Consider the following 22,229-nt stretch of genomic DNA (forward strand, 5'->3'; position numbering starts at 1 on the left):
ATAGATAGACCGTTTATTAAAAATATATATTGCAACAGAGATATCTCACATCATCATCATGATCATCACATAGTGACATTCATATTAGTATCTAATTATTGTTCAAATTCTGCTATACTAACAATCCTATGAGGATAGATACTACAATTCTCTCTTCTTTTGAGCCGTGGCTATAACCACACAAGGTCCATTGATATCTGATATCACTCTAAGTTCATCACAACAGTGACACAGGCATAAGCACCTGAGCAGAACTGAGAGAAAGTATGTGCCATTCTGTGTGCCAACTTTACACTGAACTTCAGAGTGATGAGAGCTAGAAGCTGTTGGAGTTGGATAGGAAAGAACTGGGCAACAATGGTTTGACAATGTGCCACTACTTAATATTTAACTGCCATTCTGCTTCAGTAATCTGGTACAGTAACGGCAGCAAGTAAAGCTAGTTCATGAAGACTGCTTTCTAGATTCCCCAGACAACTACAGTTATGCTCATGAAGATTGTTTTGCAGAATCTGAAAACATCTACAATTAACAGATTTTTCAGATGCTTAATAAATGTAAAGGAGAAAGTACTGTATTATGGATTTGTAAATATGCTTAAACTGCATCTTGTTGTTGCTGCTGTGACCCCAGGCTCATCTAAATGTGAATGTGGTGCAATGCACCCTGAATCTGCCCTTCTTAGTCAGTCCACCATATTCCAATAGGGTCATAAGGAGTGATATGAGGGGCATTAATATAACTGCCTGGTTATATGTGTCACTGCATGAAGAGGTTCCTCTACAGCAACACCTGTCTTTTACTATCAAAGTAATATAAAATAAAAAAGGCTGCCAGCCATCACTCTTCAAAGTAAGCACACATGAACCCATACACCCATCTATACACACACAAGCACTCCCCTACACATGCATACAAGCATCCACTCTTTCACCCACCCATCAACACCCACACTGACACATGCAATGATAAAGTCATGAGATCATACCGAAACTGGAAACTATACGACAATGTGAAAGCATCAGCAGAGATAAAATTTAATATACAGTAATTTGTCAGACAAGTTTCTACATTCCATATACAGTAATCATTTCCAGAACTACAGTAAATAATGTTGCCAAAAATGAAGTAATTCCCCTTTATTTCATCTGCCCATTATCCAATCCTATTTTGCACCATCAGGAAGGAAGGAGGGAAGGAATAATGGAGAACTAGCACCAAGCCATATTATGGCTATACGGCACTAAGGTAGATGGGAGCAGGGTAGATAGTTATAACAAATGTATGATATCACGTGCAGTAAGAAAAGTGATAATACTGGAAATAGAAACAGTGAGAGAGTCACCAAGGAAATCAGTAAGTTGTGGTGACCGATGTAGTGAGGACAGGAAGGGGAACGCTGCAAGACGTTGTTGGAATGTAGACGGGCAATCAAGAAAAGATGACGGATAGTCATAGTGCAGTTACAGCGTGAGCAGGTGGGCTGAGGATCATGGCTCATCAAGCGACCATGAGTTAGGCGGGTATGACCCATGCGAAGACGAGCAAGGATTGTCTCCCATCAATGATAAGTGTGGGATGATGTGTGCCAGGGAAGAACAAAGGCAGGAATGGGGCAGAGGAAGGACCTAGAGGAGAGAATAGCAGAGCATGTCAATAAGTTAGCCTGTTCATTAACTGTAATCCCAATATGGCTAGGAATCCAGCAGACGCAAGCCAACTTTTTCCTAATACAAAGATGGAACAGCCACTCCGGAATCTGAGTGATTAAAGAATGAGAAGAAGGCGTGGTGTGCACCATCAGGATCACAGGGGCATGTGGGGCTAGGCTACTCAATCCACACATTAGGAAGATGCAACCAGCCACTCATCCCTGGGTGGTATGTATAAGCCAAAAACTACAGCTCCCTCAGACAGAATCCTCATGGGCCATATTCAGCTGGGGCACCTCAACTCAAAAGATCATCAGATGTCCAGTTCTTGGTTATATGGCAATCATCCAATACTGTAAATTATTTCTTAGAATACAGGAAAATATTCAAGCTTCAATAAAGTCCGGCAATCCATTATTTTGTCCTTGGTTTCGAAAACTTGTAACTTGTAATTTACGTGGAATACTATACATGTGCACTTATGTATTAGTCTATTTCATCACACAGCTCAAGTAAAGTGAAATAAAGGGACATTACTTCAACATGGTACTAAGATTCTTTGAGCACCACATTTTCAAAATCTCATTGTCAGCACAGCCCTCTGCCCTCTTAATACCTGTGCCAGAAATACAGTACAGTGAACAATTTCATATCTTCTCAGTTCTAACCATTTTAGCCCTGAAACACACTTTCAGATTCACTCTTGCTACCTCCAAGTAAATTTTTATTCAACTTGGGAAAGAGTTCTCATATTGACAGGGTTAAGAAAGTCAATACTGTACGCTTCCAGTCTGAAAGTCTCCCTAATAATTAATAACCGTTTCACATCTGTTTTGTGTGTGGCCTGAGTCAGGCAGCTTCACTTGATAACAATATTCCACTTTGTTCTGCTCTGTGCCAAGCTCTTGGACAATACCTCTAGATCTAACTTCTGTCTTCCTCAGTCTCTCTCTCCCTTCACAGCCTCCACCTCACCCAACTCCCCAGATCCATCCTCTAAACATGTTCAAACCATCTCAGTCTCATTTATACTTCTTTCCTGATGTCTTCTACATTCTACCAACTTCTCAATTCTTTTGAGAATCTCAAGGATACCCCAACATCCAGCTTACTCCACATATCTACTAGATGACTGTGATGTTATGTTGTTCCAGTCTCACTTTATCCTTTTTACATGTTTTAGTGCCATCCATTATGACACTCCTAACACAGGAACCTTTTAATGAATAAAAGAGATGAATAAAATTGTATGGAGACAGCATAAATAACAGCTACTGTATAATGAAGACATTCTCACACTGAAGGGGTTAATTATCACATTTACTAATCTGTGATATGTGAATTTTAAGCTTTGGTTAGGAATTCATTCTTGTTGGCATTTATCTGTTGAAATGTTATTCATCAAATTTCATTCATATCAGGTTTTGAAGAGTAAGGCTAAAAAAAAAAAAATAAAAAAATAAAAAACTATTGAGAAAGGACTGAAAATGGTTTGCAGTCATGACTACAACACTCCTTTACCCTTTATCCAATGATGTACTTCAAATTTTATTTATTTATTTATTTTTTGTGTGTGTCCGACTCTGGGCAAGGCTTCAGGGCCTATTTCTCGGGGGCAATGACCTATCCCAAGGCCCAGTAGTCCTTCTACACCTCCACACGTCACCCACTTCGGCGCTAACACCCACCATCCATACTGAATACATGCTAGGGCTGTCTCATATAGGATTGGTGTATTGGTATTAGCAGGGGTATATTTACGACATGTCGGCAGGTCTGGTAGATCAGGAAAGTCTGCTTTTAGGAAATTCAAATCCTTAAACTGTTCCCTGCCCCAGCCGGGATTCGATCCTGGGTCCATTAGGATCACAGGCCGCCTCTCTACCGATTCAGCCACCGCCTCTTACTACTACCAGATGATTTACTTCAACTTAATGGAGACATCTGGTAGTGGAGGGTAAAACAATGGCTATATCTAAGCCCTACAGTTCAAAAGGTCTCTCCTAAGCTGAGTGAAATCATCTGGAGAGAGCAAACAAAATGAAAACTACATCATCTATGCGACGGAATGAACAGTTACTCGTAATTTTCAATAAGCTTAACAACGAAGTTATCTAAAAATATATGACTGTACACAAGGCAAAGATTTTTCTTTTTATCAATACACAAACACTGATAATAAACAAAGAGAAAAACTCAGGTTTTCTCACCTTTAATTTACATCTTAAAAAATATGCACAGTATTCTCACTTTTTCAGAATCTAGAATACTAACCATGGAAATTTTATAAGCCTAACAACAGCAGCTGACTGGATTCAGTTTCTTTGTTTCTTGTGTTGTCGAGGTCCATCTTCTCTTCTCCTTTTGTTCAATGCATTCCTTGGGTCGTTCACATCATACCATTTGTCGTCTTTGGTGCTTGCATCTTTGGCTAGTACAGGATTTGTCGTTTCGAAGAAGAATTTGTGCTTCATCCTAAGAATAAACAAAATATTTCAGTAATTAAATAAATAGCTTTACTAGAAGTGAATTTCAAGAAGTGTGTTCCACTTATGAAGTACCGGTACCATGTTCACCCCTTGAATCTGATGCCATCTTTCAGATTTTATTCTTATTGCCATTACTTTTTTTTTTTTTCTTGCTTGGGAGAGTCATCTAGTGGACTAATGAAGGCTATATCCAATCATCCCATTTCAAAAAGTCCCCCTTAAAGTGAATAAAATCATGTGAAGACAGCAAAAATAAAACTAAAAATATATCATCAGATGGAAAGGGTAGCAGAAGGTCTAGGTCAAGGGCATGCAGGTACTTCACAGTTCATGACTATTCTAGTTGAGATTGGAGTGGTAGGTGGGGGTGCTCACCATCCACACACTCGATGTAGTGCTGCTCTCAGGTGCCTGCCCTCTCCTCTCTTCCTTCCTCTTCTGTCTTTCTTTCCTTCATTCTTTGCTCTTCCTTCTTTCTGTCTATGGGTGACTCTACACTGAGTGACAGGCCAAATGGTCTCCTGTACACCAGGAAACCATTTACTATGCTGGGTGGTAACCATATAACCAAATTATGGCGCCTGGTGGTTTAGTGGGTAATGATGGCACTCCAATCAGATTGAGCCTGTGCAGGTTTATGCTCAAGGGGTGGTTGGGGTTTACTGCTCATGTAATGCCATTCAGGGATGAGTGAGGCTGGTCACTCTCATCTTAAATGTCAGAAGCAACCTGCCTAGCCCTGGGCTCCTACACCCATCATGGGACGGCACTAGATTAGATGATGAATGAATTAATGAATATTTCATTTTGCTTTAAAAAGCTTTGCACAAGTGTAGTTAGGTGGTAGGTGATGGTGACCATCATCCACTCACTTGATGTAATGCTACTTACTTCTTCCTTCACCTTTATCATTCTATCTCTGTGTCCACACTCCTCTCTTCCTATTTTTCCCTATCATTCCTGTCACTTTTTATTAATATTTTTTCAGAGATATTTTTTTGAGGTTATGTTGAAAGGTTCATGTCTGCACTGTGAGTATGATGAGCATGAGATGAGTAAGTGTTGTGCTGTAAGTGATTACACTACAAAGAAGGCACAGAGGGCTAGCTATGAACTGTATTTTGTGCTGGTTACAAAGCAGTGAAAGATGATGGCCATATCACACTCTGGATACCAGAAGATTAACAATTATACTTCAACAGCAATGCACTAACCATCCAGCTGCATCCTCTTCTTCTTCCCCATCCTCTTTCTCTTGAGGTTCTCCTTCATCTTCCTCCCCTGGGTCATCCTCATCCTCATAACTCATAGCTCGTGTAACCTTGGCTGTGAACCGTTGTAAAAGTGCCAATGTTTGTTCCTCACGTGATGCTCCCTTGCGTGGTAGCTTGGCTCTCTCTTCTTCATACCTTTAAAAGTGCAGCTTATTTATGATATTTTTCACATGAATAAAGGCGTATTTAAAGTGGTTCAATCATTCCTTTGTTGAAGTCTAGTACAGCAAGGTAGCTACATTTGCAGGTTTTAAAAATGTACTTCTTTAAGTGAAACAACTTTAAGTGAGACATGCATGTGATTCTTGACTATCAAGAGCACAACAAAATTCTCATTTCTTACTTCAAAACAGTTCTGCAGTGAATAATAACCAACATTAAGTGAAGAACAGATATTAATTCATCAGCACCTTAGCAGTAATAGTGAAATAAGCTTAGGTGAAACAATTTTAAACAAGGGCAAAATGACTGCTTACTTTTAGTCAAAATTAATCACTTAACCCCTAGCCTGTGGTGGCCCTAAACATTTCCCATGTCCATGGTGCAGGAAAACCAGTTCAAAAAATTGTGTTTTTATCTTGTTTTTTGCCCCACTTATATCTAACCAAACATGACAACATTTTAGTCAGACAAAGTTTACACTCCACACTGACAATTTGCGACCCACTCATCAAGCAGAAGCATGCAGTAGGTGCGAAAAATTACCAAAAAGTTCACAATATTTCATGCAACTCTTTCGGAATAGACGATGCAGTCAACTGACCGGCAGTTCAGGAATGTTGTACGCAGCTGTGGGATTAACTACATACACAGCGGCACCATGGCTGAGAAACTTTTAAATTTCCTGACTGCTAGGATTTCCCCAAGCTGAGCAATATCATTTCATGTTAGCCAGAATAAAATACCTAGGAGTATCCTTAATATAAAAAAGGGGTTCATATCAGTGATGTAATGTGATATTCTAATTTCAATAAGCAACGTTGGGTCTGGTTAGTACTTGGATGGGTGACCGCCTGGGAACACCAGATGCTGTTGGCATCCCTACGTGTCAAGTGGGGTTGGTGGAGGATTAGTGCCCCTCCCTGTAAAACAATTAACTCTAAGCCCTTGGCCACCCCGAGTGGGATACATGGCGTCTGGCAATGAATGAATGAATGAATATAATGTACAACCAAGGACTAAACTTCTACTGCTCCACTGTGTCTATTTACACTTACAGCAAGTCATTTTCCTCCTTGGTGCCTCATATAAAACAGAATTTGATATGGCCAGAGAAACATACCAAGCCTCTCTCAGCTTAGGAATATTAGCTATTAGAGAAACGTTAGATACAGAAGAGTTTAAATATTCAGGTGAACTTTTGTCCCTGATTTCACATACAAATCTTACTTGGCCTTTTCCAATTTGTATTCCTGAATTGACAGAGAATCAGTGTTTGCCTCCTCTTCTTTGACTTCAAGTTCTTCCTTTGGTGGCTTTCCTGAGAGTTCCCGTTTTAGTTGTTTGATCTCTGCCTTCATCTCAGCCCTGGAATACCATACAACATAAATAACGTGGTCATGCTACACCATCATCAGTCCTTTATTCCCAATTCCCCTTAAAAAGACCATTACGGGCATTTTCAAAGGTTGCCAAAAAAGGTGAACCACAAAAACTGGGCCTGCAAGCTTCACAACTAAGGGCTGATAAGTAAAGATTAGCGTGCTAAGTATCATTCTCACAAAACCTCAAGTCCAGTAGATTTGGATAGTAAAAGATTACATAGGCGATGAAGGATCCATTACCAAATATCTTTTCATTACACTTCCAAAATGAATTAGCACCTCATTTTCCTGTCTCAAAAACATGAGTAATGCCCAAGTCACTCAACTCAAGCTACTTCCTCACATGGCTATAACAAACAGCCTATGATCACAGGACATATATTCTTCCCTTGAATCTTGAGGGTAGAGCTGCAAGAAACTGACTGAAAAGACTTTGGACTAGGTCAAACAGTGTGGTTATCAGGGATAAGGGACTGAATAAAGTGGCTGCTAGAAATTAAGCTGCGAGGAAAATCGTCGCTAGGTGACCAAGGCCGACCCATGCAAGTATGTTGGAGTCTTTATAAACAAAGCCAAATGATTAACAGGGCAATGGAGCTAGAGTAGTACAGTTTGAGCATTACACTTTAATAGTCACAGGCATGTACGTACTGTGAATACAAACAATTACACTTACATTTTCTCAGCTTTTTCCTCAGATACAGGGACGTCTTCTACAGGTACTTCATTTTTCACTTCCGGCACCTCCTGTGGTTCACTTTTAATGACTGCCTCTTCCTGTTCTCCCTCTTCTTCTTCTTCTTCTCCTTCTCCTTTTCCCTCTTCACGACGTAGCTTTTTCTTTATCCTGCAACACAAAGGCGTTTCAAATAAACGGAACTTTCTTCATTCTTATGCAATTCTTTCTTCTATAGTATATAAGGTCTATCCCACATGATTCTTCCATTTCCATCAACCTTGACTCCCATCCACCAATAAAACAACAGAACCTTGAAATTCACAGGATTAGGTTCAAGAAAGTGTGTGTTGCGTGCACACACACACACACACAAATGAAATCACACCTTACTATAAGCATATAAGAAAGAAGTCTTCAAATCTCCTCATCTTTCCTGTTACACATGAAACAGAAATTAAAACACTTACAGAAGTAAAAAATAGAAGTATTAATCAATACCTTAGACTCTTTGCTTTACTACGTCTGTCTTTTAAAAGACATTTCAACCAAAACATGTACAGTATGTCATTAGTCCCAAAAAGCATGCTCTTATCATCATACATCCCTCTGACCTTTCCAATGCATCTCCATCACTGACAAGAGTCTTTCCAGTGCTTGATGACAGGGTGGGATCTTTGGCAATGTCGTGGGCTGAATTTCCTCTGGTAGAAAACTGTTTTGTTGCTGCCACTATCTCTTCTTCTTCCTCCTCAGCCTCATCTCCAAATGACAGCAGCTTGAAATTCCTGTAAAGCACAATGTTAAATGACCAGTAACTGATATGATTTTCACTGGCAAATTATTTAGTTACCTGAAGCAACAATAAGTTTGAGCTATATTCAGGTACAAATGATTAACTGCTATTCCATAACATCTACTTCATATATCCAGCTGACGTGCCTTACTAGACAACAAAGCACCTAACTGTTGATCATTTGTTACAATGCTCAAGAATAAGTCACTAAATATATACTTTGTTCCTTTCTTTTTCTTCTTTTTGTCACGTTCTTCCTTTGGCACCTCATTCTCAATGGCAACCCGTGGGATGATGTCTGGGAAGGGGTTATTCAGTACCTCTGACCTTATAACTTTATGAGGATACTCTGGCCGATCATCCTGAAAGAAAGAAGTAATCAATCTTAATCCTTTGGCTGCAGTGAATTCTTTTTACCTAGCTACATAAAGTCAGCTAGGGTTAGTAGGAATGAAAAAAAAAAAATCTTAAAGCAAAACATTAATCATGATAGCTTTTAATCTGTTTTGCCATAATGGGTTTAGGTAAAGTGAATAAAACAGTGTAGCTACTATCTGCTGGAATAAAATGCAAAGCTTAAATTTTGCATCCAAATGATTAATTGAACAAACAATTACACTGTCACATCAGATGATGAACTACCGTAATTCTTTTAACCCTAGTCTCTGGTATAAATCTGTTAAAAATAACTAGTAACAGTATGCAGTATACTGTAATGCACAAAAAAATCATAAACTCCTGAATAAACACTGGTTGTAATATCAATGAGAGAGGTGCTCCAAATTTTTCTTGATGTCTCCCATACAACTGGCATATATCTGTAAATTGGGGATAATAACCAGATCAGCTATGCAGTTAGTACTCAACCTTTATTAGGCAATTTCTGTCTAACATATCAGACAGCAGCTAAAAAAAAAAAAAAAAATCTGCTCCATTAGAATTTACTGAATGTTAACCAACAATAGGTAATGTCAAGCACATCTAAATAAGGAAAAAATGCAATAAAAATTTGCAAAGTGGGTTAGGTCTGTAAGGTACAGATAAGACTGTGGGAGCTTGAATGTTGAGTATCAGAGGGTCTGGCCCATTTCAATGGCCATGCTACTGATGGTTCACCTTTTATCGTGCTTTCTCTTTCCTTGCTTTCTGGACCCTACTTAACCCCACCCTTCAATGGAGAAAAAAGGTCATGATGACGATGAAATATTCCCTACCTTGCCAATCACGCCTTCCTCAAAGCGTGGGAGATTGTAGAGTGTGTTGCCAGTTATCTTGCCAAATACGGTATGTTTATTCTGCAGCTCAGGGGTCTTGCCTAATGTGAAGAAGAATTGGGAGCCATTGTCATGTGGTCCTGCATTTGCCATGGCCACCAAACCCCGTCGCACAAATCTGAGACGAGTGTGGAATTCATCCTGCCAAACAACATAAACAACCTACTAGTATGTAACAACCTTGAGACTATGTACTGTGATGCTGCTGCAGTTCAAATGGCTACTGTAAGTGGTTGCATCTGGAGAAAGTGAGAGGCAGTCATGTGGAAAAACTGAGGCAACAAAATTCAAGCATAACAAACCACAGTACAGTAGTTACAAGAGTAATGTGAAAATTGAATATCAGAAAGCATAGCAGAGATTACAGTTTCCATTGTTATCATTTATAGTTCCTGGTAACACATTAGCTTTCCGTTATACACTAACTGTTCTCCATTTTAATAATATAGTGTCCTCATACATCAATTTCCTGCATCTACATATTATTACAAGGTTAATCTTGCATAAATTTTTTTAAAGTAATAAATTACTTCACACAGTAATTTATACGTATAGAGTCTTCTGATTACACTCATTGTCTCTAATGTGTTCTTGAAAGAACTCTGATAGGTATGGCTGTGACAGAACCAATTCCTATTTATTCTGCATTTACACACCTCTCTCAATCTCTCTAGTGTGATGTTTCACCCTATTCTTCCATACCATACACAGCATTTCATTTCCAACAATGCATTCAGGTTTAAATTCCATGACTTTATCAACATCCTACAAGTAGGCTATATGCATTCTCTGAATGTGGTACTTTATATCTCTTCACTGAGATGCTTAATATGTACCATGTAATACAGTCCTAGGTACCATACTTACTCTGAACGGTTTGCCATAAATGGACTCTCCACCTTCCCCTGTGCCTGTGGGGTCACCACCCTGGACAATGAAATCAGGTACAACTCTGTGAAACAAGGTGCCATCATAGTAGCCTTCCATGCACAGCTGTACAAAATTTCGACATGCTTTGGGGGCCTCTCTTGACCACAGTTCTATGTCAAAGTCACCAGCAGATGTGACCAGCAGAACCTGAAATTATAAGTATGGTTCAGTATTTGGAATCTCACAGATTGCTTCATGACTCATTTTATAATTCAGCTTATCTACTTATCAGACTGTAACAACTACAATAGTGTACCACAATAGCACCAGAGTAAAAAAGCAAGTACCATAAGTGAGTACCGGTAAGTCAAAAAATAAACAGGTGAGGTTGTATACGAAGACAATTATGAGGCATTTCCTCAAATTTGCTTCTTACTGTAGGCTACACACACACAGTATTTGCTAGTACTTCAGCCCTACACAAAATGAATGAATCACAGAAAAGACTGGCTAGAGGGCCCATTGAAATCAAATGTGCTCAAAGCCATACCCACATTCAAAGGTGAACAGAACACTTGCCTCTACTGGATGGTTGTTTTATTATCTTCTGATTTTGCATCTTTCTACAAACAAAAACCAACAGGCTGAAACTATACATGTATATTATCAAACCAGCCCATTATCAGTATTTCTTGTCCTCTGTGAAATTCTGGTGAAACACACTGCATTTACACTGGTATGAGAATAAGGTTGTTACATACATATCTATCATCCACTTCCTTTCTTTCCCAGGTAAACATATGCTTTACTTTAAACTGCAGAAGCACCTAACCAAATCAGTTCTTCCAAAATGTCTGTTATATTTTTCTGATAATTTCTAGGGTGGTAAATAAACATTTCTTGTTAAACTTGTTTTCTCATTGTTTGTTGCCATGTTCTGCTGTCAACTTCTGTTTGATTCATCAACACAATGGTGGAAAGGACTGTCCTGACCTAACAGTTTAACTAAACCTTACAACCTAACTTAACTGTACCTTATAATTTAACCTAACCTCCAATTAGGAATGGGAAATGAAATCCACCTTTGAGTAGGCTGAGTAAGATTCTTCCATTACGCCAGAAAAAATCACAGGTACGGCATAAGGAATGTGATGATGATGAGAGAGGGAAGCATTTGGAAACTTCCTATACTGTTGTTTACAGATGATACTGTACTGTTGAGTGAAGAAGGGAAACTGCAAGGTTTGGTGAATGAGTTTGGGAGTGTGTGTATGAAACAGAAGCTAAAGGTGAATGTAGGGAAGAGTAAAGTTATGGTCTTCAAGAGGAATGAAGTCACTGAATGTATGGTAAGGCTGGATGATAAATGGAAAATTTGAGTGCATTTAAGTACTTGGGTAGTGTGACGAGTAAGGATGTGAGTTTGGAGGATTAAGAGCTTGAAAAGGTACAACAGGGGAGAACGGATGCTGGTTCTTTGAAAGCTGTGATAAGAAATAGGAAAGTGAGCACAGAAGCAAAAGTGTCACTGCATGACAGTATCATGATACCAACTCCAATGTATGGAAGTGAAGGAGTGTTGTGGTGTGGAAGTGATAGAAAGCGTTAGGAGAAAAACGCTGAGGTGGTTTGGCCATGTGGAGAGGATGAAGAGCAAGAAACTAACGAGGGGAGTGTATGTGAGTGTGGAGGAGGGGGGGGAGAGGAAGGGGAAGGCTGAGGATGAGATGGAGGGATGGAGTGGAGAGGTATAGGAGAGAGGGGGGTGTGGGTTGGGGAGAGGGCAGTGAATTGTAAGGGGTCACGGCAACAAGGAGGTGATTTGTTTGTAGCCACCCCTTATGGAATTAAGGTGTCTGGCAACACAGTACATAGATAGATAGAAATTTTTCAGTGGGAAAAGGTCATTTACCACCTTGAAAATAATAAGAAAAATACAGAAAACAAACTGGAGGAATATGATTTATCTATTTATTTTTTTTATGTGGGGAAATGAATTCCCCAAGCTAGACCTTGATAGATCATATAGCTCCACTAGGTGATGGGAGTGTGCTACCTCTCCCAGCAGGGCAGCTACTCGGGCGGGGAACTAACTCTTGAGTCAGGCACACTACCACTGAGCCACCCTGCCTCCTGGAGGAATATGAATTGAATTGGTAAGGTCTTTCTGCACCTTACAGTAGAGTGTACATTTATCCTTTCCCAATTAGGAGCACAGGGGCCTAGGGCTAGGCTACATGGTCCAGGCATTAGAGTGAGTGATCACTCTCTTGTCCCTGGGTGGGTATTATGCAAACAATAAAACTCTGGCCATCCCTCCAACAGACCCACTAGACTGTACTGTTGAAGCACCTTAACCTTATAAACAACCAGGCATCTACTTGGTTATTCTGTATAGGTACTCATCATCATCATCCAATCACGTGTTGCCCCAGGAGAAGCATAGGAGCTCGAGGCTAGGCAAGTTGGTCCAGACATTTAAGATGAGTGACCAGTCTCTCATCCCTGAGTGGCATTACATGAACAATAATTATATACCATAGTTACTACCCAGTGTATTAGTGGGCCTCCTGGCTACCATAAACCATTTGGTTTGACAATGCAGTCACCTGATGATTGCATTCACCAACATCACACAAGTGGCCGGTAGGAGTCCCAGCTATCACAAACTGGCCTAAACTTTTGAATTACCTTACATTTCGCTATATATAAATACTTCTTCCGGTTTGTGACTTAAAAATGCTGGACTTCACTTCGAAATAAACCCACTGGGCTCTCTCTCACAAACTGACAGCCAAGCTAAATCAAGACAAGGCTTTAAAAAAGTCATTGACGCCTTACCTTCCCTTCAGTGGCCGGTTCCTGAATGTAAATGTTACTCATGACTGCAATATAACATAGATTCTGTGGAAGGTTTACAAATCACCAAAGGCCCGGGGCTGAGTTGTTTACAGTGGTGCAGTATTACCAACATCATACCACTGATCATTGCTGTACATTCGAGAAAATTAGGATGAATCTGAATTGAAACACATTTTATATGCTGTAATAATAAAGTAAACAGTGATAAATATGAGCTTCTCGTCGCTGGTTCAATTAAGTAATTACTAAATTATTTCTATTTTTCTAGCTACCGTACACGGACAGAGCTGCACTTGCCATCGCCCATCTACAACCCCAAGTCAGCGGTTCCAGTCAGTAGCCTATGTGTTGAGCAAACAATATCAATTTAGTTTTAATATTAGATAATACTTAAGGTAATGAATAGCTATGTTGATCTTCATTTTCGACCTCCCACATATATCGGTCCTGCAGCATCTTCATCAGCTGTGTCGTGTTGACGTGATTAGCTGCTTTGGAATTAGTCACTTATATTAAATATGATATGGTATGGTCAGTATAATAATGTCCATCGAAGTATCTTGTAGGCAAAAATTCGGCAACACTCAAGACAGCGATAATAATTCCAGAGTTAATCATAACTAGTGCTTAATGCAATAATAGGATGGAAATTAGCTCCAATATTCTTTAATAATAAAATAATGATACTCTAGGAAGTGATACATTTGTTTGGACGGAAAAAAAAAAGTTTCTGGTAATGACTATTATGCTAGGATAAGTTAATTAGGCTAATCATCTTAGGCTATTTGTAAGAATTACTCTTTGTGGATTAGGTGATGTACATTTTTTTACTATCATCTCCATGTCTGTATTCAATAAAGATTTCTGAACTGAAGGGGTTAATGGCTTTATATAACCCCTGCAGTTTAGGTCTCTCCCAAACTGAATTACCTGTATTATTTTACAATAACAAAAAAATACAACTGGATTCAACAGGTGGGAGTATGATGGTAATCCCAACTCTTTTTTCCTATATAAAACAGTAGTCAACACAAGATCCTGACATATATGGAAGAATATAAAGGTATTTATGACAACTTCTCCATGCTGTTTTGGTTTCACAAAATTGTTACTTCTTTTATGATTCACCAAATAATTTTTAAAACCCTTCCTTATGACAAAAAGGCATTTTTAATTTTTTAGGGGGGTGGGGTGGAGAAGGTGTCTTCAGGAAGATAATCTTTGCTTACTCTTCAGTAACCTCACCACAAGCACCAATAGTCTCCTGTCATATCAAGGCAATCTAAGGAAGAGTACCAGTAATGTTGAATCCATTGAAGACAATCTAAGGGAAAATCATGCCCCGTCCACTCAAAACAATATAAAGAGGAGTTTCTCTAATATTCCACCCATTCAAGACATCAACAAAGATTCAGTAACCATTGACAGCCTTGATGACTGTACAAGCATTACTGCCTCATCAGCTTTTGAGGTTCTGAACTTCGAAAAGTAACAAACAACGACCCTGGCAGTTATTTCTTCTACTGATTTCATTTACTGGTAAAACAGATCTCTTTGGTCAGACTTTCTCCTCCAATTCCGCCTTAGACGCTTCAGGTGCTGTTCCTCCATCAATTCTCCCCACTGACTTCCTCATGGCTGACATTAAAATTTCTTCAGCTGATGTATTTTCTGCCATCACTGGCCTCAATACTAACAAGGCATACCATATGAGCCTGATGGAGTCCCTCCTGTTGTCCTCAAGAACTGTGCTTCTGTGCTTACACCCTGCCTAGGTAAACTCTTTCGCCTTTGTCTTTCAACTTGTACCTTTCCTTCTTGCTGGAAGTTTGCTCTCATTCAGCCAGTCCCAAAGAAAGGTGACCATTCCCAACCCTCTAACTATCGTCCAATTGCTTTAACATCCTGTCTCTCAAAAGTTTTCGAGTCTATTCTTAACAGAAAAATTTTAAAGCATCTTTCCTATCACAACCTTCTTTCTGATCGTCAGTCTGGGTTCCGTCAGGGACGCTCCACTGGCAATCTTCTCACCTACCTCTCAGACTCCTAGTCATCCTCCTTTCGGGACTTCGGCGAAAGCTTTGCCATTGCACTTGACATCTCAAAGGCTTTCGAACAAGTCGGGCATAAATCTTTAATTTCCAAACTGCCCTCCTATGGTTTCTATTCTTCTATCTGTACCTTCATCTAAAACTTCCTTTCTGGTTGATGGATACAGTATTGACTATAAGTGTTTCTTTTTTATGAATTTGAAGGTTTGTTGTAGATATAAATGGTAAAATATTTCTTTCCATTAAAAGGAATGTCAAGAGATGCAAAGGGATGTTCTCCATATCCACCCAAGCAATGCCATGCAATACAGATTCTCACTAGATGACTCAGGGTACAGTAATTAGGTTCTAACATTATTACAAATCTTATTACACATCTGAGATTACATTTTTCACAAGAGTTTACAGCAGCTGTTGGAAGTATAGTAATTAGCTGACATTGCTGGAGATGGAATGTACTATAGTGTGGTTGGATGAATGTAATAATGTGTTATATGGTATCAGGGGTAAGATGGAGGATAGTACCGAATGTAGCATTGTTTTGGTCATTGATGGGTGTGTTGGAGTGGACTGTTATGTTATGATGTGCATTGTGTGTATGCAGTATTGCACTGTATATTTTCAGGTGTAAGGTAGTGGAGTGTAGTGATGGCTGCAGTGTTGTGCCAGATGCTGATGGGTGTGGTGGAGTGGACTATCATGTTGTGGTATGTGATGTGCGAATATAATGCAGTGTCGTATGTTTTCAGGTGTGAAGTGGTGGAGTGTAGTGATGGCTGCAGCACTGTTCCGGATATGATGGTTGCGTTGGAGTGGAGGAGGTGGAGAGGGGGTTCCTTGCCTCTCCTGGATCCACCCTCAACTCCTTCATCCATCTTTGGTTCGCAATCAGTACAAGTGGATTATCTGGCAGTTGGTGGCTCTTGAAAGGAACCTCATCCACAAGTAAGTGTGTATAAGCTTGACTCATGTGTAAAGCAGGATGGTCAGCACATTGGATTCACAAATAGCTCTTTAGTGTCTGCTATACTGTATCCAAGGTGCTTATACAGATACTTATATTGACTGTTTTGTTTCAGAAGATATAGAACTGTGCTTTGTATTACAGTATTAATTTTTCCTTGTGTGTGAATGATTGTTTGACTCATTTTACGGATCATGCTGTTAGTAGTTCTCCCATTTTCATGCCACATCTTTCCTTGTTGTTTGGATCCTATCTCACTTCTTCCATTAGTGGGAAAAAAGCTCAGGATTACTGATGATGATGATGATGATGGTGATGCAAGTGATGATGATGATGATGCTAGTGGTGGTGGTGGTGATAATGATGATGATGATGATTTTTATTGTTATTTATAGGCCATTCCTGACTCTGGAAAATGTGGTGGCACATTCGAAGTACCGGTACGATTGTGAAGTCGACCGAGCCCAGCGACCAATTCTGCGGAAAGTCACTGAACAAGATGATGTGCCACAGAAGACCATGGTGCTGTGTGTGGCTGCAATCATGGTGAGAAAATACAAGAGCAAACATAGATGGTTCATTGTGACACTTAGAAATGTTGGGTGGGATAGAGAGAGAAAGGTTTGAGCGAGACTTCTTTATTTTCTCTAAATTTTTGGGCCACACAGAACCCATCTCTGAAAATGTGTTCTGTGTAGCCCAAACAATAGAGGAAATAAGGAATTTGAGCTCAAATCTGTCTCTCTCTCCCACCCAACATTTCCACCAAAGCAAGTCCTTCATTGTTGTTATATTGGCTCTAGGATCATCCGAATTTGGACCCAGTGGACTGCAGGCTGAAGTTGCCATTCTCCTAGAGCCCACTATCCTCTATTTGCAGGATAGGGAGGGAGTTGAGGGATACCGTATTTATACAACTAGATGACAGATACGTCAAGTTTATAAGTACCACTACAATTAAAGCATCCTCTCCAACCCAAAATCATTTACCGGTAAGGAGCTATTTACAGACAGTCTTCATTTTTCATAATATCTATGCTTTTTTATACAGTTGGTTCTCTAAATTGAGGGAAGACTAACAAATCCGCTTTATTGGTAGCTGTGGAACTTTAATAGGTATTAAGTTTGCATTTTTCTCTGGACTTCATGTCAGATAGCATCATAAACATGAGTGACAGAAAAGAAAGATTTAGTGTAACTGAAGATGAAGCCCTTACATCCATCCATTCCACCACTGCCAGGTGCCCGATCCCTTAGTTCATCCTTAAATAACATAGACACATCCAAGCTTTTCTGTCAGACTCATAAATTTTCATCTCCTCAGCTTCTTACTTTCCTCTGCTTTCTAATATTCTTAAGTTGAGAGGGTCTTGATATCATTCCACCCTTTGATGGTTCTCTGTAAAATGTTGCATCAAGGATGAAAGTTACAGACATGCCTTGAGTGTGACATGGTTGCAGTGGAGTGATGAGTTTTTGCTATTGATTGTACAGTGATAATTCTCCTCTTGCAGCCTGAGTTTAAAGTGGAGGGTTCGTTAGCTGTTTGAGGAGATAACATTACGCTGGAAGTAACGGATGGATGGTACAGCATTGGTATGTTATAAACCATTCACTGTAGCAAGTTATAATTACAGTATGTCCTCAGTACAAGTTAGGAGTACATTACAATTATAACACCATATAACCAAATTTTGGCACCTGGTGGTTTAATGGGTAATTAGGGCACTGGAATTGGATTGAGCCGGTGCAGGTTTATATTTGTGGGGTTGTTGGGGTTTATTGCTCACGTAATGCCACTCAGGGATGAGTGAGGCTGGTCACTTGCATCTTAAATGTCAGGACCAACTTTTCCTAGCCCCGGGCTCCTACACTCCTCATGGGGCAACGTAGGATTGGATGATGAATGAATGAAAAAAATGGTTACCTCCCAGTGTAGTAAATGGTTTCCTGGTGTACGGGAAACCTTTTGGCTTGTCACTCAGTGTAGAGTCACCCATAGGCAGAAAGAAGAGGAAAGAATGAAGGAAAAACATACAAGGAAGTGTAGAGTCACCCATAGGCAGAAGGAAGAGGAGAGAATGAAGGAAATAAAGACAGAAAAGAAAGGAAGAGAGGAAAGGGCAGTCGCCCAGGGCAGCACTACATTGAGTGGATGGTGAGTGCCCACCTACCACTAATATAGAGACACACACAAGCAGAAGGAAACATCAGTGAATCAGGGTTTTTTATAAGTGAATATTTAAAGCAGGATTACCAGTCCATGCTTATTAACCCACCAAATAACTAGCTGAAACAGGGAAAAATGTAATGTAGAGTGTTTCAGAAAGCTGTACTTTTGTGGAATAAATATTTGTAGCCACCCACATTTTTTTTAATGAATGGAAAACACTTGTAATCTGGTGTATGGAATTATTATTATTATTATTTTCTGTTTAATTTTTTTTTCGTCCCCTGTTCATTCATTCATTGCCAGACGCCATGTATCCCAGACGGGGTGGCCAATGGCTTAGAGTTAATTGTTTTACAGGGAGGGGCACTAATCCTCCACCAACCCCACTTGTTCATCTTCTAAATAATAATCCTAACTGTAATTAAATAGATTTTATTGTGTATTTACCCTGAATGTGGAGTATTATAATGGTGTTTTCTTTTTCTCTCAACCAAACATTACACTGGAATGTTTAGTTTCATATTCCGTCTCCACAAACTCTATTATTTACTGACCATATTACTGTAGTGTATTTAGAGATACTGTAACATAATAACTGACTTACATACACTTCACTTTCAGATCATTGCAGAAGTTGAGTGGGAAATTAGTGAAGAAGGAAAGAAGACTGCAAAGAAAGAGAAAGTATCCATGACTAAGGATGAGATACGCAACCTTACCTTGGGACAGGACATTGCTCACCTCATGGAAAACACAATGGATATGGCAGAATTGGAGGTATCATCATCTTTATCATCATAATACAGTTGTTATAGTTGCCTCACGCTTATGTGAATGTGGACCCAGTGGACTGCAGGCTGAAGTTGCTCTTTTGCAGTCTACCTTCATCCATATGGGGGGACAGTGAGTGAGTTAAGGGAAGTTTGTATAAAAACTGCCTGTTTATTTTGGCACCACTGTGTGAATCTTTCCAGCACCGTAATACAATGTAACCATTCATTATATCAGAATAATTGGACGAAAAGACCCAGTCCCATAAATCCACTTTGGGGCAGCAAAGGTGTGGATGGTGATGATGATGGTAATGGTGTGATAGAAGAAAGCTTTTGCTGTGTCAGAGTGTTTGCAGATACGTTGGATTACAGTACATAATATGAGAAAAGGGTCTGTTAAAGCATGTGAGTCAGAGACATTCAAGAGTAAATTGTGTTCAGCAAAGCAACATTATTGGATGTTGTACTTCATTGTTAATCAGTGTGTATAGTAGTGATTTGATTTGTTAACCTTTCTGTGCTTATAGCATTTCAGGGTCTGCTAACATCAGAGCAGATATGGCTGGCACAGATGTGGCAGCAACGACAGACTGAGGAAAGGAGGCGCAGAGTTAATACAGAGGTGATGCACAGACTCTCCAAGAAGACCACACTATAGGCTATGAACCAACACTGCTGCTTAAGGTGTTGCACAGGCTTCTCATTGTAAGACATATATTCTAGGGTCTGTATACTTGTCAGTTCAGAAAGCTCCCTAACACCTTTTCCCAAGCAGCTTATTTTGCCTACTACACCTTACTGCTCATCTCTGAGTTACATAAATCATTCTGACATCACCATACACTACATATAATAACGTGCAAAAGGATATCAACCAGCTATATCGAAAAATAAATTGCTAAGGAAGAGGTGCTAGGGAGCTTCCTTACCTGATGAGAACAAGGTCCTAGGCTAGAGATAGTTCTAAAGCATCATAACTTTTTCCATATACAATTGAACCTGTATCTGGAATTTTATTAACCAGACTGATGTAGTAATTGGATTTTAAGAGCTTATTGTATGTATTTTCTTTCATTAGGTGTGTTCTGTTGACAGTGAGGGAACCAATGCCATTAAAACCATATGGAGACCAACAGAAGATCACATAGAAGCACTCACTGAGGGATCCTTCTCTGTGCAGTACCTTTTGGCTTCAGATTACAGGTGGGGACAACAAAGTCAGGGATGAAAATAAGTACAAGTGACATGGTGAATGTTGTTGGTGTATCCGATAGAGCCAGGTTTCTGGGGGCTTGAATGATGAGTGAATGGAAGCGTGGCCCATTGGATTGGGCATAATTGGGCTGTCTGAACATTGCTACTCCTAACCCTGCCCTTGGGTGGGAAAGGAGGTCCAGATGATGATGATGATGATGATGACTTTTTTCTTTGGTGGAGAGATGAGAGAGGAGGGTGTGAGCTGGGAGCATGACAGTGAAATGATGGGGGACAGGGCGACATGGAGGCAATTTGTTTGAGGCCACCCCTTATGGGATTAAGGCGTCTGGCAGTAGATAGATAGATAGGATAGATTTGTGCTGCACTCACCTGAACAGTTGTTGTTTTTGCATAACCCTGGCAACAACAGCTATCATCTGACTAGTGAATAAATGTTAAAAGGAGTCATGAATTCTGTATGGAGTTGTCAAGCTTGGAATATTGTGTTGCAAGAGGGTTTTTGTACAAGACCAGTTCATACGTACTTGGGCACAGTTGTGACAGATTGAGAGAGGATGGTGTCAAGCAGAGGTTCCCAACTGTGTGACATGCACCAGTAGTGTTACATTTGAGTTTGCCAGTAGTGATTGATGAGACTTCTTTCTTCTGATTGAAATTTATTGCTTTCTAGACAGCCTGAACCAGTAGCCAGAAAAATTAAAATAGTTCAGCTAACTTACTCTTAAACTTTTGCAGAAGGGGCTCTCAACAGCTGACCACCACATGGCAAAGCAAGTGGCAGAATATCCCCCCAGGCTTCCTTTTCAATCATCCTCGTATTATGACCCCACACTGCTTCACATATGGTGCCAAACTGAACCCTATGTGGCGAGAGCTGGATGTGGCGGGCATGGTACTAAGAGTAGGATTTTGGGGGACGTTAACAGCTTGTACATATCATTGACCACCATGCTAACACACTCACACTTACATTCTGGGAGAGTCGGAAGGTAAGCTTGGCATTTGTAGGCTGCTTTGTATTTTTGCATGAATAATACCATACTCCTGAATACAATGTGCCTTACATCTTCATTCAGAGTTTGAGACCTGTTTATGAATATTTAGATGAAGAGACTGAGTTACAAAGAGGCAAAAGCGATGATGACTTTTCCTCAGATACAGGAATCAATGTATCAGGATAATGTATTGGGGTCATTGATAGCTGTGATGATGATGATTACTGTTTGCTTTCCACATTTACAGGAGTCAGGGCATGAGGATACAGTTGTGGTGGAGTCAGTGATAGGGGTGGTGAATGGCAGTTGGCAGGGACACTCCTGTGCAAGGTTTGGCTCTGTCCACGTTACTGACCTCACCACCATCACCACCACTTCCCGCAGCTCACATCTCACTGAGGCCATCTTGCACCTTAAGAACAGCATTAAGGTTAGAACAGATGAGTTAGTTAAGGATGAATAACTATATACAGTATAAAAGGCAGTACGAAGTGAGAAGTGTCAGTGTCAGGGGCAGTGTTGCAAGAGGCAGACTGTAAAAGACCTAGGATGAGGTCAGAGTGTGGGCTCAGTGATAAGGGACTGAATAGGGATAGGGAGGCTGCCAAAAATTGAGCA

The 22,229-nt window shown here is 40.0% G+C and overlaps 1 protein-coding gene across 1 annotated transcript; it reads right to left on the reverse strand.

Moving 5' to 3' along the window:
• Nucleotides 1-3,936: 3,936 nt before the first annotated feature.
• Nucleotides 3,937-13,472, reverse strand: LOC145396710 (spliceosome-associated protein CWC27 homolog). Its single transcript, XM_080269997.1, has 9 exons — nt 13,417-13,472; nt 10,573-10,782; nt 9,646-9,846; nt 8,651-8,793; nt 8,250-8,423; nt 7,636-7,806; nt 6,805-6,942; nt 5,356-5,550; nt 3,937-4,127 (listed from the first exon to the last, which is right to left on the reverse strand). The coding sequence occupies exons 1-9, from the start codon at nt 13,456-13,458 to the stop codon at nt 3,968-3,970; spliced, it is 1,434 nt and encodes a 477-aa protein (XP_080126123.1). The 5' UTR covers nt 13,459-13,472; the 3' UTR covers nt 3,937-3,967.
• Nucleotides 13,473-22,229: the final 8,757 nt, after the last annotated feature.

Source organism: Coenobita brevimanus, chromosome 39 (genome assembly GCF_032717465.1).
Source record: "Coenobita brevimanus isolate Jiangsu-jjx chromosome 39, ASM3271746v2, whole genome shotgun sequence".
In the NCBI taxonomy this organism is placed as follows: domain Eukaryota; kingdom Metazoa; phylum Arthropoda; class Malacostraca; order Decapoda; family Coenobitidae; genus Coenobita; species Coenobita brevimanus.

What these genes read in the sequence shown, in the direction of transcription:
- LOC145396710 (XM_080269997.1), bottom strand. Translation starts at nt 13,458, where the DNA reads ATGAGTAACATTTACATTCAGGAACCGGCCACTGAAGGGAAG. An exon ending in AAGAAAAAGAAAGGAACAAA is followed by an intron (nt 8,424 to 8,650) that starts GTATATATTTAG and finishes TGTGCTTTACAG; the next exon opens with GAATTTCAAGCTGCTGTCAT. An exon ending in GAAGAGGATGCAGCTGGATG is followed by an intron (nt 4,128 to 5,355) that starts GTTAGTGCATTG and finishes GTTTATTCTTAG; the next exon opens with GATGAAGCACAAATTCTTCT.